Source organism: Larimichthys crocea, chromosome XXII, assembly GCF_000972845.2.
Source record: "Larimichthys crocea isolate SSNF chromosome XXII, L_crocea_2.0, whole genome shotgun sequence".
Classification (NCBI taxonomy): domain Eukaryota; kingdom Metazoa; phylum Chordata; class Actinopteri; family Sciaenidae; genus Larimichthys; species Larimichthys crocea.
The window spans coordinates 16,833,050-16,848,339 of NC_040032.1; the positions used below are offsets into that span (position 1 = coordinate 16,833,050).

The 15,290-nt window shown below is 38.9% G+C and overlaps 1 protein-coding gene across 2 annotated transcripts; it reads right to left on the bottom strand.

The window, feature by feature from the left end:
• Positions 1–430: 430 nt before the first annotated feature.
• Positions 431–12,662, bottom strand: nufip2 (nuclear FMR1 interacting protein 2). 2 transcript variants are annotated; one of them, XM_027273411.1, is made up of 5 exons: positions 12,258–12,662; positions 8,411–10,102; positions 7,783–7,815; positions 5,868–5,921; positions 431–1,385 (listed from the first exon to the last, which is right to left on the bottom strand). In XM_027273411.1, exons 1-4 carry the CDS (start codon positions 12,427–12,429, stop codon positions 5,869–5,871), a joined length of 1,950 nt encoding a protein of 649 aa, XP_027129212.1. In that variant the 5' UTR covers positions 12,430–12,662; the 3' UTR covers positions 431–1,385; position 5,868. The 2 variants fall into 2 exon arrangements, with proteins under 2 accessions (XP_027129212.1, XP_027129211.1); XM_027273410.1 differs by having other exon boundaries at positions 431–5,921.
• Between the last annotated feature and the right edge of the window lie 2,628 nt (positions 12,663–15,290).

Sequence of the window (15,290 nt, forward strand, 5' to 3'; positions counted from 1 at the left end):
CGGTAATTACTTTTTACCTGCAATTTCTGCTATTGCCAAGCTGTATATGTATGCATGTGTATGCTTATACTGTATATATTCTAACACTATACTGTATATATCCCATAGCATATTCATATACCTGCACTATATTCATATATCCTGTTCATTTGCACATACTCTGCACTTTACTACTCTGCATTTCGTTGTCTAAGTACGTTTGTGCAATGACGATATATTTGAATCTAATCTAGTTACATTCAACCACTGCTAAATCACAGTATCAGGTCTGGAGGTGGGTTCAGTTTTATTACCTGATGTTTGAGGAGTTGTTGTGAAAAGTCACAGTCACATTTGTAGTCATGCACATGATGAAGATAATTTGTAATAAACAAACTTCAGTCAGTTTGTTGGCAGCACAGATATCACACACAGAACACCACACGCAGAATTCTTCATGAAAATTTGACATTTTAATGGAAACTAAAATTGTGAACACTGGAGGGTTTTTTTTTTTATTGACTCTATTACATTGTTTGGAATTTGAGGGTTATTATCATGCTTTAAAAACAAACAAAAAAACATAATGTGACACTTCTGTTAAATTCAAAACAACAAAATATTTTTTTTAAATAATCAGACTGCTCACTTAAAAACTTAAAATGTCGACCTCTAAGACGAAAAAGAACTGCTATTGCCTCAAATTTATAGAGGAGGAGGTGGTGAGGTGGAGGGGGAACGAGAGAAAAAAAAAGGTGATAAACAAAAAAAAAAGAAAAAAAAAAGAGGAGGAGCAGACCAAGAAAAAAATAAAATAATGCATCAACAAGTACAACAGCCATTTGAGATGACACAGAGAAACATAACAAAAACAAGATGACTCGGCACAACATATCACCTCTTTTCGTGACTGAATCCTGTAAAGACACATGTTGCCCTTCACTCCCCATGTGTGGAAACAAAAGAAAGAAAAAAAACAGTGTACCCCTGATGTGTCACTGAATAAAAACAGAAAAGAAAAAAAAGCCCCCTAAATTAAAATATTTCCACAAGAGGCAATGACAGTTTAAAAAAGGAGGGACAGTTTTTAAGTTGAGCACAAACACCAAGTCCAGCATTTCCCATTACAGACGATTGATTACTGGATGAAGAAGCAGCACTTTCGGTATTTGTTTTATCTTTTTTTTTTTGTAACCTCCTCCTCCTCTTTCACACTGTGTAATAACACGCTCAAAGTGACATTCAGCTGCTACAGTAGTGACTTCTCTTCACTAGTAAAGAAAAAAAACTCCAAACCCAGCACGATGTCAGGAAGCTGGTTATGACATCGACATCATCATCAACAACAACAACGTCTCCGGTCTGTGCGTTTTGCCATTCAGTAGCTGAATCTCTGAGTAGTGTACCTTTGGCGAAAAAAAAAAAGCAGATTCAGAGTTGTTGAACCGCACGTTAATACCTCACTCGCCCCTCACAAACATGATCAACATCACTACAAATAACAAAAATATATTAAGAGGAACTCTGGGATGCAGTGGATATCAACGCTCATCACTCCATCACAACTATTTGAAATGAATTAAAGTATAAAATCTGCTGGAAAAGACTTCAAATATATTAACGTTGGTGCTATTAGGGGAGGAAATAGGTGTACATCAGCCTTAATTAGTGACTAAATCATCTAAAACTCGTAAAAAAAAATGAAAACATACTGATTTTATGTATCATTTATTCCTTTTAGTTTCATCCTACTTGTGCATCTATGGATAACTTAGGTTATAACTCAAAAATAAAAATGTTTTTTTTTCTTTTTTTAAACACGTTAAAACACCAATTTTTTTTGTTTTTTGTTAAATCAGTTCAAATCAATTATGTGCTACTTCAGACATTAAACTTTACAATGGACTGCCATGAGTAGTAATAATAAACCAGCAAGCGGTTGTCGTCCGTTCCCATTCAAACCTATTTTGGCTTTAGGTCACACAATTCTGAACACAAGCCATGACATTTTCAAAAAAAAAAAGGAAACTACAAAAACAAAAAACACAGAAAATGACTAAATGTTTCAGCCGGGTCCATGTCACTTTAAAAAGAAGAAATTAGGATTAGCTGTAAGAAAACTTAAACAGCATCGCAAATGATACAATAAAACAAACAAAAAAAAAAAAATGGCACGGATATACGCTGCAAGCAGATTTTAAACAATCAAAATCGCTGTAAAAGTAGATTTATCCCCCCCCCCTCACACAGGCACCTGAACATGAAACAACAAGGAAAAAGGGAGCGGGGCGGGGGGGGAGGGATTTCTTTTTGAAATATACGAGGAAACTTGCATATAATAGGAAGAACTCTCTATGAACACACCTACAAAATAAAACAACGAGGCCAAACTCATCAGTCACAACCTGGAAGCCTGCATCAGCATCCTTGAGGTGATTGCACATCCTGAGGGGGGGCGGTGGAGATATAAACTCCACATGATCAGGCGTTTCTGTCCCAACAGTCAAACCACTCAAACCTCCTCTTAACCAAAGAAATAAAAATAATCACTGATTAACCATCTACTCAGCTTCAAGAACCAGTTTTTGGTTTGCAGGCTACAGTGCTAAATAATAGTTCTATCTTTATAAATGCATATTCAACATAGCCTTTTTGCTGTATTAAGTGCTTGAAAAAGACGAGCCTTGGGGTAGGAGGATGGGAGATTCTCTTGATTTCCCTGTACAGGACCATCCTCACACAAACAAGACAAAAAGAAGATTTTTAAAAAAGGTCATAAGACTACAGTAACATCACATACTACTCATTTTGATCACCCTGTTTTACATTTAGAAGCCTATAGATGCATCACTGTCCACTGATAATGCTTTCAAGCCTGAACAATTTGGCATTTACCATACAGGAACCTGAATATGTGACTTCGTCTATGGATTATGGAGCGATTGGAAGAAATTAAATTGTGAGTTTTGCGTAACTTTGACAGATTAAATGTCAATTGCCACGAGCACAGAAAGACATAAAAGCCTAAATGCTAATGGGCAATATCTCCGTGAGTACCCCCCGGCGTCCTCGTCGGCACAATTGTTCTTATTCAGGAGGCTAAGCGCATGATAATACACTCATCCATCACACGCTGTACAATGGAAGCCAAAAACAAAAGCTTTTTTTTTTTTTTTTTTTTTTTTTTAAATACCAGAGAGCTGACTGAGATTAGACATGGAAGTTGAATGTGAAGACAACCGGCTGCAGCTACGACTTCCCCTCTCTCTGCACAGGAGAGAACGGCGTTGCCTAATCAGGACGCGGCGGAAAGAAGTGTACTGGGGAAAAGAAAGCTCGTAGCAACCCCCCTTGGAAACATCACTGACTGTTCAGCGATAATAAATCAAGAGGTGCTTCACTATGAACACACAAGGGAGAAAAATCAACCATCAAGAAGAAGATTACAGTCTAGTATAGATAGAAAACGCATGGAGCAATGTGCTTCTTTTTTTTTTTAATATATCTAAAAAGGGGGACATGAAACTTTAGAGCCCGAAATGATCGATGACCGCACCTCCTCGCATACCGTGACAGTTATTTCCTCACATGTAATTATTTGGTGTTTTGTCACATCATCATATAAGACTCTATATAATAGGACTCCAATTCAACATTTCCAATTACATGACAGGGGGCCATATGGCAAAAAAAAAAAAAGAAAAGAAAAATTTAACATAGTCATGGCTTTATCAACACTACCTGAGTTACATTTAATAATTCTGTATTTATCAACTTATTTTTTATTTTTTTTTATTCTGAAAAGTAACAGCCCAGAGCCATTCTTTCAAGGAGTATTTCTTGTCAGTACATATAGATCTCTCTAGTAATTAAAAGATAAAAGCAATTAGTTTACATAAAGTGCTATTAATCCACACATTAACCAAATCATATCTTCTAGAGGAAAAGAAACCTGGATGGTTCCTTTTTGTTGTTATGTTGAATAAACCAATCCTGATTTGGAGAAGGTGATGAAAGTGATGTCACAGCTGGCCAGTTAGCAGTTAGAACAAAACAAAACAAACAAACAAAAAAAACTAAAAAATTGGGCTCCCTAGATTTAATTAAAACTTTCAACATGAGCTCTTGCAAAAAAAATAAAATAAAAATAAAGAAAAACACTTCAAGAATTTGTGCAACAAACCTGAACATGCACCTTTTTTTCTTTTTTCTTTTTTTGAACAAACAAATGAACTGCAGGCCACACACCAGCATCTTGGGGTGATGATTTTGTAGCTCCATATAACCCATTTCACACATTGTATGGATCACACGGTGTTATTGCACACTGGTTTCGCAAAAATGTAAAATGTTATCCACAGTAAAACATAATAGTACAACTCATCTTCACATTTCAACACAGTTTGACAAAAGTGGCTAGTCGTTTGGGGGGGATGTGGCGGCGGGAGGGGGCCTAGATTAGTATTGCGATTGTTGTTTGTTGTTGTTACTGTTATCTTTGTGTGGCGATGAACAGTGACCTCTGCCTCGTTCATTTCCACCAGTAAACATGCAGGAAGTACAATGCCATAAGACAGAAAAGTAAAAAAGACCCGATGCCGAGTCAGAAAACAACAAAAAATCTAAGCCGTAAAAATGCAACACGTGTTCCTTTGACGACAGGAAATAGAACAGTTCTCTCGTTTTTCTTCTTTTTTTAAAAACACAGAAACGCAGGCAAAATAATCTGCATGGACATCCTGAGTCTTGCTGCCGAACAAATAGCACAAAACGCAGGATACCTATCGGTACAAATGTCTCTTTGCTTAACAGTTAGTCACTCAGTTACCATATCTTAGAGCGTATATGAATCTGAGTTTCAGAAGAGACTGCACTGACCTCATAACGATCTGCATGAAATGTATGAAAAGCTTTAGGTTTAAAAGGTTTTGCCTTTCACGGAGACCTGATTTTTAAAATCTTTAGCACACCTGTAATGAACAATAAAATGAAGGGGCGCAGATTTCCTTCAAATGGGGCACTTCTGTACCTGTGCTCTGAAGGGGAAGGGAGGGGCGTTCACACTGCAGTGCGGATAACACTCATGTTAGGTCAGACAAAATAAAAATAAAGCAAAAATAATAAAACAAAAAGACAACAAAATAAAAAGCAAGCATTTAATTTCCAGGCTCTGATTTCCCCTATAAAGGATTTAAGACAAGGTTCTCCCTTCCTGGATGGGCACCTCACCTGCCGAGCTTCTGCTCAACTTACAGTTTAACAGGACTCCAAAAAAAAAAAAAAAGATCTTTAGTCCGAAACTTCAAGGCATTCTTTGCAAAGTGTGTTCTCCTTTCTTGCACGATTAATTCAAGCTTGCACACAGATGTGTATGTATAATGTCTAACATATCTACAATGAACTCATTTGAACGCGTGAAGAAAAAAAAAAAACGACTGAGGCATCCCATAGTCAGACTGACGGATGCCGCAGTTCAACAGGATAAAGGCTTAGGGAGGTGCAATCCATAACACCTTCCTTTTGTTGAACTCCCAAACATCATCCTAAAGAGCCGTGAGACAAACGACTAACCACAGCTCCAAAGTTGCAAGTGTCCAGTTATCATGTTGGAGAGGCACCGATCGACTCCTCTTACGTCCCTCCAGAGTATGTGTGTGTGTGTGTGTGTGTGTGTGTGTGTGTGTGTGTGTGTATGCGCGCGCGCGTTTGTCTGACGCCCCCAAAGAAGTCTGTTGTTATTCCACCCGAGACTCCAAGGAAAATCTGTCATGCTATACTATCAATGTTTTCACAGTTGTCACTTTATCAGTCCAATGGGATTTATGATTTCCAAGGTAGAGAACTGCAGCACCCAGAAGTGAAGAAGGTAAGTACTGTAGACCATCTACCTCACTGATCAGGTCCGTCCTTGGTCTCATCATAAACCACTACTCTTTTTGGATCTACAGGAGAGGGAGAAGGAGGCCAAGGGTTAGATTAATCAACACGTCAGACTGATAAGATGCAAGCAAACAGATAATCCTGATTTAAAAGACATTTTAAGACTTCTTGGCTTGATACTCTACAAACATTTCAGAACTTTGGCTTATTTTCTTAAATATAAAAACACAGAATTAGTTTGGATTTCTGTAACTCAAGTATCTAAAGCATCATTTCGGTATCAGTAGAGACTGAACTATCAGTTTTGGTATTGAAAAGCTACAAACCCAAAGCAGTAACTGTGTATTTCACTCGACTTAGTGATTGGATATTAAGCTAACATATCCTCAAACATCACTGCGCTCATGCTTGTGTTGATGTCAACAGACTGTTTGGAATAATTGCTATATTTCACTCGCCAGCTGGCATTGACTGCAGTACCAGAGGACCATACACCAGCAGTATGTCACACTCGGTTATTTTAACAGCGTCTCCGTTGGCGATTACTTTGGGTTGCTTATGCTTCTGCTGTTTAGTGATAAAACAAACACGACCTTTTGTCTTTCAAGGATTAACTGTTATGTGATGGGAGTCCGTGATATACTGTCCTTGAGAGGCATGTTGAAGGAATTAATGGGCCTTTGTGCATATGCTGCCGCACAGCTCAACTTGTACAACAATGGATCTGTGTGTATCCTTACAGTGAGTTATACTGAGAAGTGAGCTAAACTAGCTTCAGGATCTTTCTCAGCAGGTTACCGGTATTTATGAACTCAATGTCAGTAAATGGATCCACGTGTGCATGAGTGTAACCATATAAAAAAAGAAATGATTACATGACTGTCATCGGTTACCCGGGCATCTTACTCATATGGAGGGTGTAGTGTCAGTAAATATATGGGTACATTCAGACAGAATCAGGTGCTGTGGTGCGTGAGGGTGAAAGGGCGGCTGGGCTTGTGTCTAGTGTATTTGTGCTGAACGTAACACTGTGAAACAATCAGGAAATAACTTTGTTCACTGATTAACCAGCTTTCTCAATGCTGACGCTCCCTTACTCTCATTCACTGTATGTCTCGACCAGTGTCTCAAACTATCAGACATAAACCAAATTAAACGTCTTTGTGTCACTATTTTGCACCATGAATCGTGAGCCACACCCAGATTTAAAAGCTGGGTACATGAAATACATGAATCCACCTGGACAGTCTCAGTTTCAGAGACATTTCAGGATGACTGTGGAGGTTTGATCAGTCTTTGATCATGCTATTGGTGGTTGTAGTGTAACGTCAGGCTGCGTTTTATCAATAGTTGGATCTGGCGCAACTTTTTCGCCACTGGTCGCTGCATTTTTTTTTTTTGCGAACACCCCTGCCTCAAATAAATGGAAACATTTTCGCCACAACGCCAGATTTGAATGGACCCTACCTCATAACTAAACCATAACTGAATCCTCTGTGATGTTAACAATAAGGCTGAGCAATTTTATCGATCCTGCGATATATATCGTTATTTTATTTCCCCAGAAAGTATTGATTTTTCAGCCACAAGTATCGATACATTAAGTCCCATACAAAGAACAGAGTGCAGGGAGCACACAGAGCACAGTGACAGAATAACTTCATAAATATTATTTCTATTGAATGACAACTTTCTGTGTCTTGAGATTAGTGTATCGCTACAGCCCTAGTTAACAATGTGCCACAAGAGCTGCATCGGCAGTGCAGTTTTTAAAAGGGGGAAAAAAGTATTCTGACAGCTTGAAATGTCACAAACACTGCAGTAATTTAAGCAAAATGCTGATGTCTTGTTACGTTTCTACAGCTAATTCTGAACTGTCTAAATATTTCTAAAAACCAGAGGAAAAAGTGAAGTTTAGTTTACCTTGTTTTTGCAAGTTGAAAATGAATTCCATTTCTGTTGAAGGAAAAACACATTATTTCAGCATCTGCATTAATCAGTCACGAAGAATATTTTCAGACAGGTTTACTCAAATTGTAATCCTTAAGATTTCCATAAACAAAACCCCATTTTAAATACTACTGCATTTTTTCCTACAGTGCCCATTCAATGTATTTACATTCTGTAATTACCCCTCTATATATTAGTTTTCATCGTTAATGGTGGAGTCAGAAATTGCCTTCCCCACACACACGAGGAAACGACACAGTGTGTAATCCAGCATCACAGCTATCTCATCAATATAAGCATCACTGTTCACAGTCGAACCAGCGCTGCATTAAGTTACTGCTAATGCAAACTGAACATTTGCTAATAAATCAGAAATACTTTATTGATCCCCAGGGGGAAATAGGGTTAATTAAATTTAATGCTTCACAATAAAGGTACTCAACTGCCGAAAGGCGAAGTGGTTTTTACCGTGATGCAGTTATAAAAGACGAGAGTTTCTGTCAACAGATTAAACTGTTTTTCTGACAAAAGCACAACCTAAACCTTAAGGATTACAACTTGAATGGTTACACACATTTATCTGATTAATAGTCAAAGTTACCTTTAGTGTGATAAGTGACAGCAGCTTTAATGTCAAAGGACCCCCAGCTACACCTTCTGCCAATGTCTTTAGAGTGGGCCTGTTCTTTAGATGAGCCAAACAACAAAGTGGTTAGCTGGCCCTGTGCAGGCTTAGCACCGTTGTCTTTACTGGGGGCTGACGCAGCAGAACCTGCACCCTTGCCCTCAGCTTTCGTCTTTTCCTGGCCACATGGCTGCAGCTTGTTCTCCTCCTCGCTCGTCGCACAAGCAGGAGAACAAGCATTAGACACACTGCAAGGGGCACAAGTCCTTTTCTCGGGCTCTGGAGCCAAAGTGCCAGGCTCTAAGAATGATGGGCTAACATCAAAGCACGGCTGGGCAGCCTTGGCTGCGACAGCCTGACACTCGCTTTGAGGTGTGACCACAGTAGTCTTGTCCTCTGCAGGCACCTGGCCACATCCTCCTTCTGGCCCCAAGTTGGGCTCATTGATGAAGGAAAGCCCCCACTGATTCTGGAAGATATCTCCCAAGGCTTTCTGATTTGTATGAGCAGCCGGCGGGTCAAGGTGGCGAGCACTAGGGAGCACAGGTTGCATATTTAAAGGGTAAATTAAAAGAGTACACTTTCTAAGCTCATATGCTTCTCCATCTACGGGACTAGTTGTAGAGCTACAGTTACTTTCCAAAGGAGATGCTACATTATCGCCACTTGGGATAGATGGGGCTGGTGGAATACTACTAGCAGCAGGAGCAAAGAAGGTACCCACTGGGCAGCCGTTTCCATTTCCAGAAACAGGACCATTAGTAAAGCTAGCTGAGGTGATAGTTTTCATAGCAGACATAGGGACCTGTGACAGTCTAACAGGAGGAGGCAGTGCTTCTCCTCCACCTTGAGCTACTTTGTTGAGGTTTTCTTTTACTTTACTTGCATAACTGATCTTGGGAACAATTTTAGCACTGCTATTGTCCACAGGAAATACTGGAGGTGGCTTGAACAAAGTCCACGAGTCCTCTTTTGAAGGTGAGGAAAGCTTGGCTTTGTGCCTCTCCTCAGTCTTTTTACCAAAGGTGCCAACTGTTTTGCCATCAGAGTTTTTCCTCTGAGATTCGCTCGCCGAAGCATCTGACGCAACGGCCCGTCTTGTTGCTGACTGAGCTTCTGCTTTATGGGCGGCTCGAAAGCCGTCAAGTCTGGAAGTCACTCCCTTCTCAGCCGCCTCGACATTAAAAGCCCCATGCTCCTGTGTAGTGTTGCCCTGCTGCATGTCTTTCTCCTTTTCTCTAATCACATTATCAGTGTTCTTGGTGTTGTTACATCTGGCCTTGCGTTTTTTCGGAGTAGTATATCCACCTTCGGAGCCGCTGCCATCATTGTCCTTGCTCGAATAGCCATTTGTAATTAAGCCACAGTTTACAACGCCATTTTGAAACAACACAGAGTCTTTCTTATCCAGAGGTTGGGCCTCATGATGATTCAAATCCAGGGCCTTTTCTTTGTCATTTTTAAGGTCCATATTCTTCTTATAGTCCAGTCCTTTGCTGCTCGCTTTTGGAACAGTCGTGTACAGCTTTTGTGTTGACTTCTGCTTCACATTTGTGTTACTCGTGTGTCTGTTACCATTGCTGTTGGGGGGATGCGACATACCAACAGTATCAGACAGATGTGGACTCTTCTCCCCGTCTTCCTCACTGATGTTTACTTTTTTATTGCCTGAAAAGGGAAACAAAATCAGTTTATAATGAAATGACACAACACTTAAAACCATTCTCTTATACCAGGAAGAAAACTGCCAGAAAATTAAATGTATGCTATATATTAAATATTTGCTATGATAAGATAAGAAACATTGCAGCCTAAAGTCACAAAATCTCATTCAAAATTATTTCAATTATCTAAATTTCATTAAACATTTATCATAAAAAGTATGTGTCTGCTAGCCACATGGGTTTAAAATGGTGTTTCCTATGCAAGCCATAATTATGCACCATGAAATTCACAATAATCCATGATAGTTTCTGATAAATTATCACAGCAATCTATCCGATGAGAGCTAATATTGTCGTCCAGCAACGTTTAGGACATGGCATATCCATGGCATGGCAGATTTATGTTTATATTAACATGTATCACTCAAAGATGAGCTTGGTTGCTCGCTGTATTTAACAAATTATCGGTCCTATTTCATAGTAAACAACTGTCAACTGCAGCTGATTCAATTCCTTTCTGAATATCTGATCTGACATCAGAGGCCAGTTGTTGCAGGGTGTCAAAGCAGCATTTATGAAATACATTTGGACTGGCAGTGAACCACAAATAGGTCTATGCACAGAAGCCTGGGAACTGCTGTGTCAACGTGGGAGAGGGTGGGGTGGGGGCTGGCTTCACGTTAAATGGAGCTGCTCGGTGCACAAGCTCCTGCACACAGCTATACATATATTCATAAAAGCTGCATGCAAAACATGAGGGTTAACAGCGAACCATATATCTCTCTCTCTCTCCATCTGTAAACATACATGTCTCATTAATGCATGTTACTAACTAAACTTCTTCCCCCGGAGTTTCTGTGCTCTCTCTCGTCCGGCAGGTTCTCGTGGATCGTGGCTGCTGCATGACGTCCACTACACATATTACCACTGTCATTATTGCTACCGTATCTCCATTTACAGTTTATAGTTAGTTGATGATTTGCTGCCAATGTGCATCTCTACTGTAATCGTTTTATCATTCATTGTAATTGTACAATATGTCTGTGTTGATTTGTTTTGTACATGTGACATCTATTGCACATAGAAAGATCCCTCCTCTGTGGCTCTTCCACCTTTTTTTAAACCTGTTAAAAAGGTTTTTTGTGGGTTTTCCTCACTTGAACCGAGGGTCTAAAAGGACAGAGGGTGTCACTCCCTGTACAGATTGTAAAGTAAAGCCCTCTGAGGCAAATGCACTTTGTGACTTTGGGCAAATAAAATCAGATTTCTTTTTAAAAAAAATCAAAGCAGTGTGGCTTCACGTTGGACTGGACAACATGCAACAGGGCCTGTCAAGCAGCTAACGAAGCTAATGTCAACTTAGCCAGCCTAGTCTGGTTCGGGCACTAACACGCCCAAGTACATGGTTTAACCATGAGATAGTCCGCCTAAAAAACAGGCGACCAAAGTCGGGAAAAGACGACGACGACGACGACGACGTGTCAAGCTCAGTAAAATGAAGCAACTGTAGCATTAGCTCGCAGTGATAGTCTAACATGGCCGACAGGAAACGGCAGTTTAGAACATTCCAGTGGAGCCGGCTCGTTTTCCGCTAAAACTGGACACAACACATGCCGACACGGACATAAAGCTGCTTTAGCTCGCTTGTTTTTGAAAACGGCACACGTAGTAGTAATAATAAATGCGTTAATATTGAAGAGGGATAAGGGGGGGGGGGGGTTTTTTCTTGTATTATTTAGCCACATTTGCTGAAGAAAAACGGCTGTTGAAGCCGGCGCTACAAGGTCAATCCCCGATATGTCAAACCAACTGTCACGCAACGTCAGCGCGTTTTATTTTATATACACACACACACACACACAACCCCTAAAAAAAACTATCGGCCTTTAAATCGAATCAGCCACACAGCAGCTTGATTAAAACAAGCACACAGCAGTTTGAATTCATTAGCTCCAGCAGGCTAACTTCCTCCACCTCCCTCTCTCTATCACGGATGGAGTTAACGTTAGTTAGCTCGATGCTAAGCGGCTCGTTGACATTAGCTGAGTAAGGCTAGCGACCGTTAGCTCCACTTTTTTTTATTTATTTATTTTTATCCCCCTCTCTTTCTTTCTTTCTTTCTTTCTTTCTTTCTCTCTCTCTCTCTCGGATGGCCCAACCTGTTTTCTTCGTCTGCGTTTCCTGATGCTGGCGCTGGTGGAAGTGGCTCTGATCATTTTTTAGACAAGTTGTAGTAGAGTTTCTGTCCTCTCCTCCTCGGTGGTGGTGGTGGTGTTGGTGTTGGTGGTGGTATTGCCTGTCTTGTGCCCGATCTTTGGGCTGTTCCTCCATTGAAGTAGTGTAGAGTGTCGGGACTTGTTCAACCCCCCCAATATGTGTGTTAGCTCACAGAAACAGTCCAATCACTACCAGAGTAAAACGGAAGCTATTTGAAGCCTCTGTAAACGTCAGCAGTAAACGTCTAAAAATGGCTCTGTTTGGGGTGGTCAGCGCCGCTAAAATCCCCTGGATAGTATTTGAGAGGTTGTGCAGCGACAATATTTTTGCACGACTTTTTTTTTTTTTTTTTTTTTTTTTTAAGATGTTTTGCAGAAGTGTGACTCCACACTAAAATAACGCACAAGTCATATATATATTTAAAAAAAAAAAAAAAAAAAAAAATTCCAAAGAGAGGGGGGAAGCACGACGGGGTGGGGTTCAGAGGCATGAACTGAAATCATATGACCGGAGGCGCTGCCACGTCTCCAGCCAGTGTGGACACTTTGGAGGTGGAGAAGGTGGTGGAGGGGTCCCGAGGAGACCAAACCCACCCCCAACTCCCAAAAATGGAAAACTTATTGCAAATTTAAACACAGCTGCCCTCAAACATCCCTAATGCATTTAAAAAGTTTAGTTCTGGTTTGCAGACACAATGACTCATACTTGTTGAACACAGAGTTATACATGTCTGCACATATATATGCACATTGCTCTTATATATATATATAAGAGCAAACTCAAGATTTTTTAAATCTGGCTTTTACTTGAACTGTATTCATACATTTTTCTGTTTAGATTATACATTATATGTAGCACTATTTATACAACATTATACATTAAAGAGACAATAGATAACTATTTCCACAACAATCTGTTACACTACTTTTATTTATTTATTTATTCGGTTAGTTGTCTGTCTGTTTATATTTCTTAACCTTTATTTTTGGCTATCCATATATTTTATTACACTTTACTTTTATTTAAGTATTTACACGTTTTAATTTGTTTTAAACATTTTAATGTTTTTCTTTTTCTTTTTTTTATTTATTATTTATTAGTTTTTACCCTGCCTCCAGTGTTTCCTCACTGCAAGGTAATGATGACATGGCACTTACCCAGTTTGTGTTGTGCTTTTGTTTATAATTAGGTGGGGAGGGGTGGAGAACTTTGTGTTACATTCTATTTGTATGAAAAGTGCTATACAAATAACTGATTGATTGAATATGTGAATCTGTGTATATGTATATAGATGTACAGGAGACAGATAGAGAAGGAGGGGTAGGCATAAGTAAGTCTATACTTCTTCCTACTACTTTTTCAACATCTAAGATTTAATATGTAGAGATTAAGAGAACTTAACTGAGTTTGTGTGTGTACAGGTTTGACCTGTTTTCTTTTTTTTTCTTCATCGAATGAAAAAAAATATATAGCTATTGTTTTTTGCCAGAAGGAGCAAAAATTAATACATATAATTATGTATGTGCAGAAATCAGTAATGTTTAGCAGTATTTGCATACTTAAACTTTAAGCCCCGTTTTTATTTTTGCTCTCCTATTTTAGATCTCATCACAAATACCAACTTACACAATCAGGATCAGAATCAAGTTTATTGCCAGCTACTTCTTTTTGGTGCATAACAAACATTAAGTAAAAAAGAGAGAGAGATAAAAAATAAAAAAGAAGCAGTACAGTTTGTGTAGGAATGTGCAAGACTTTGCCAGAAAATGTGCAAGAGTTCAGAGTATGCAGAATATATTAAACGTACAAGATATTTAACAAAACGTAGTGAACCAAAGAATAAAAGGTAAAGACTGTGTGTTAATGTAATGCAGAGAATGAGGAGATAATGTAACATGTAGGTGAGAAGAAATAGTTTAAAACTTCTAAACTCCCCTTCAGCTTTCTACACCCAAAAAAACATGAGACATATATTTTTGGTACATATCTTTATTATTAATTATGTGTCATGTCTAATTCACATATACATAAATTGTACATTTATCCCCCACTCTCATACAGTCCCTCCAAAATTACTTAGCACAGCAACGCCCCAGTTCACAAGCATTGTGCGATATCATATGACAGTAATAGTAATGACAATAATAATAATGACATAACAAAAAATAATAATAATAGTAGTACAGACAGCAAAACCTCTCCTTTGGCATTCAGCCATCGTTCCTTGGTCTAGGAAGCACCTTCCAGAATATATGAGATATTTTAGGTCCTCAATAATCAAGACATGGGGTCCATATATGATAAAAAAGTGCTTATTTAAGATTACTTTATTTATCCTCAGTGAAGTGTTTGGATGAAGCAGTGTCCAGACAAAGTCATTAGTCATTATCCTTTCAGCATCATTTAAACAAAATGCTGCCCCACAATTAAGATGTCTATCAAGGACCAGGCTCTGCATTATGTGTTTTTGTCCTCTGACCCTACTAAGTGAGTGAAACCACCCTCTAATTTAATGTGTGGATGTGGCTTAATTACATTGTCTGTGAAAAGTCAAACAAAGAGTAAATGCATACTAAATGGATAGATTAGAACAACTGGAGTGATAACCATAGTTTAGAGCCTGGGGCAATTCAAAACCTCACACAAAAACGTACAAATATAAGAGCAATTATTATTAAATACAGACATTACACATTTAAATATTGTGCAACTAACTAATCATTTGTAGAAATTGGTAGTTTGTTTGCCAGTTAATAAACAGAAAGTGATCCTCATACTGTATAATCTTGTCTATGAGTCCATGTGGGGAAGTATGGCACAGTGTATCATGCTCACATGGGAAATCAAAGAGTGAACAGCACCCTCTTGTGGCTCGAGATACAAAGTCTTAAATATTGTATACATTTATTATTTCACTGTCAAAACAAATGTGTTGTATGAATGAGTTTATGTCCCTGTCTTTGGGATAAATTCAG

Bases quoted from the DNA above. Each gene is read 5' to 3' on its own strand.
- nufip2 (XM_027273411.1), bottom strand. From the start codon at position 12,429: ATGGAGGAACAGCCCAAAGATCGGGCACAAGACAGGCAATACCACCAC. The intron at 10,103-12,257 runs GTTGGGCCATCC...TTCCCTTTTCAG, and splicing joins AACGCAGACGAAGAAAACAG to GCAATAAAAAAGTAAACATC. The intron at 7,816-8,410 runs GTAACTTTGACT...TTCCTTCAACAG, and splicing joins TGTCACTTATCACACTAAAG to AAATGGAATTCATTTTCAAC.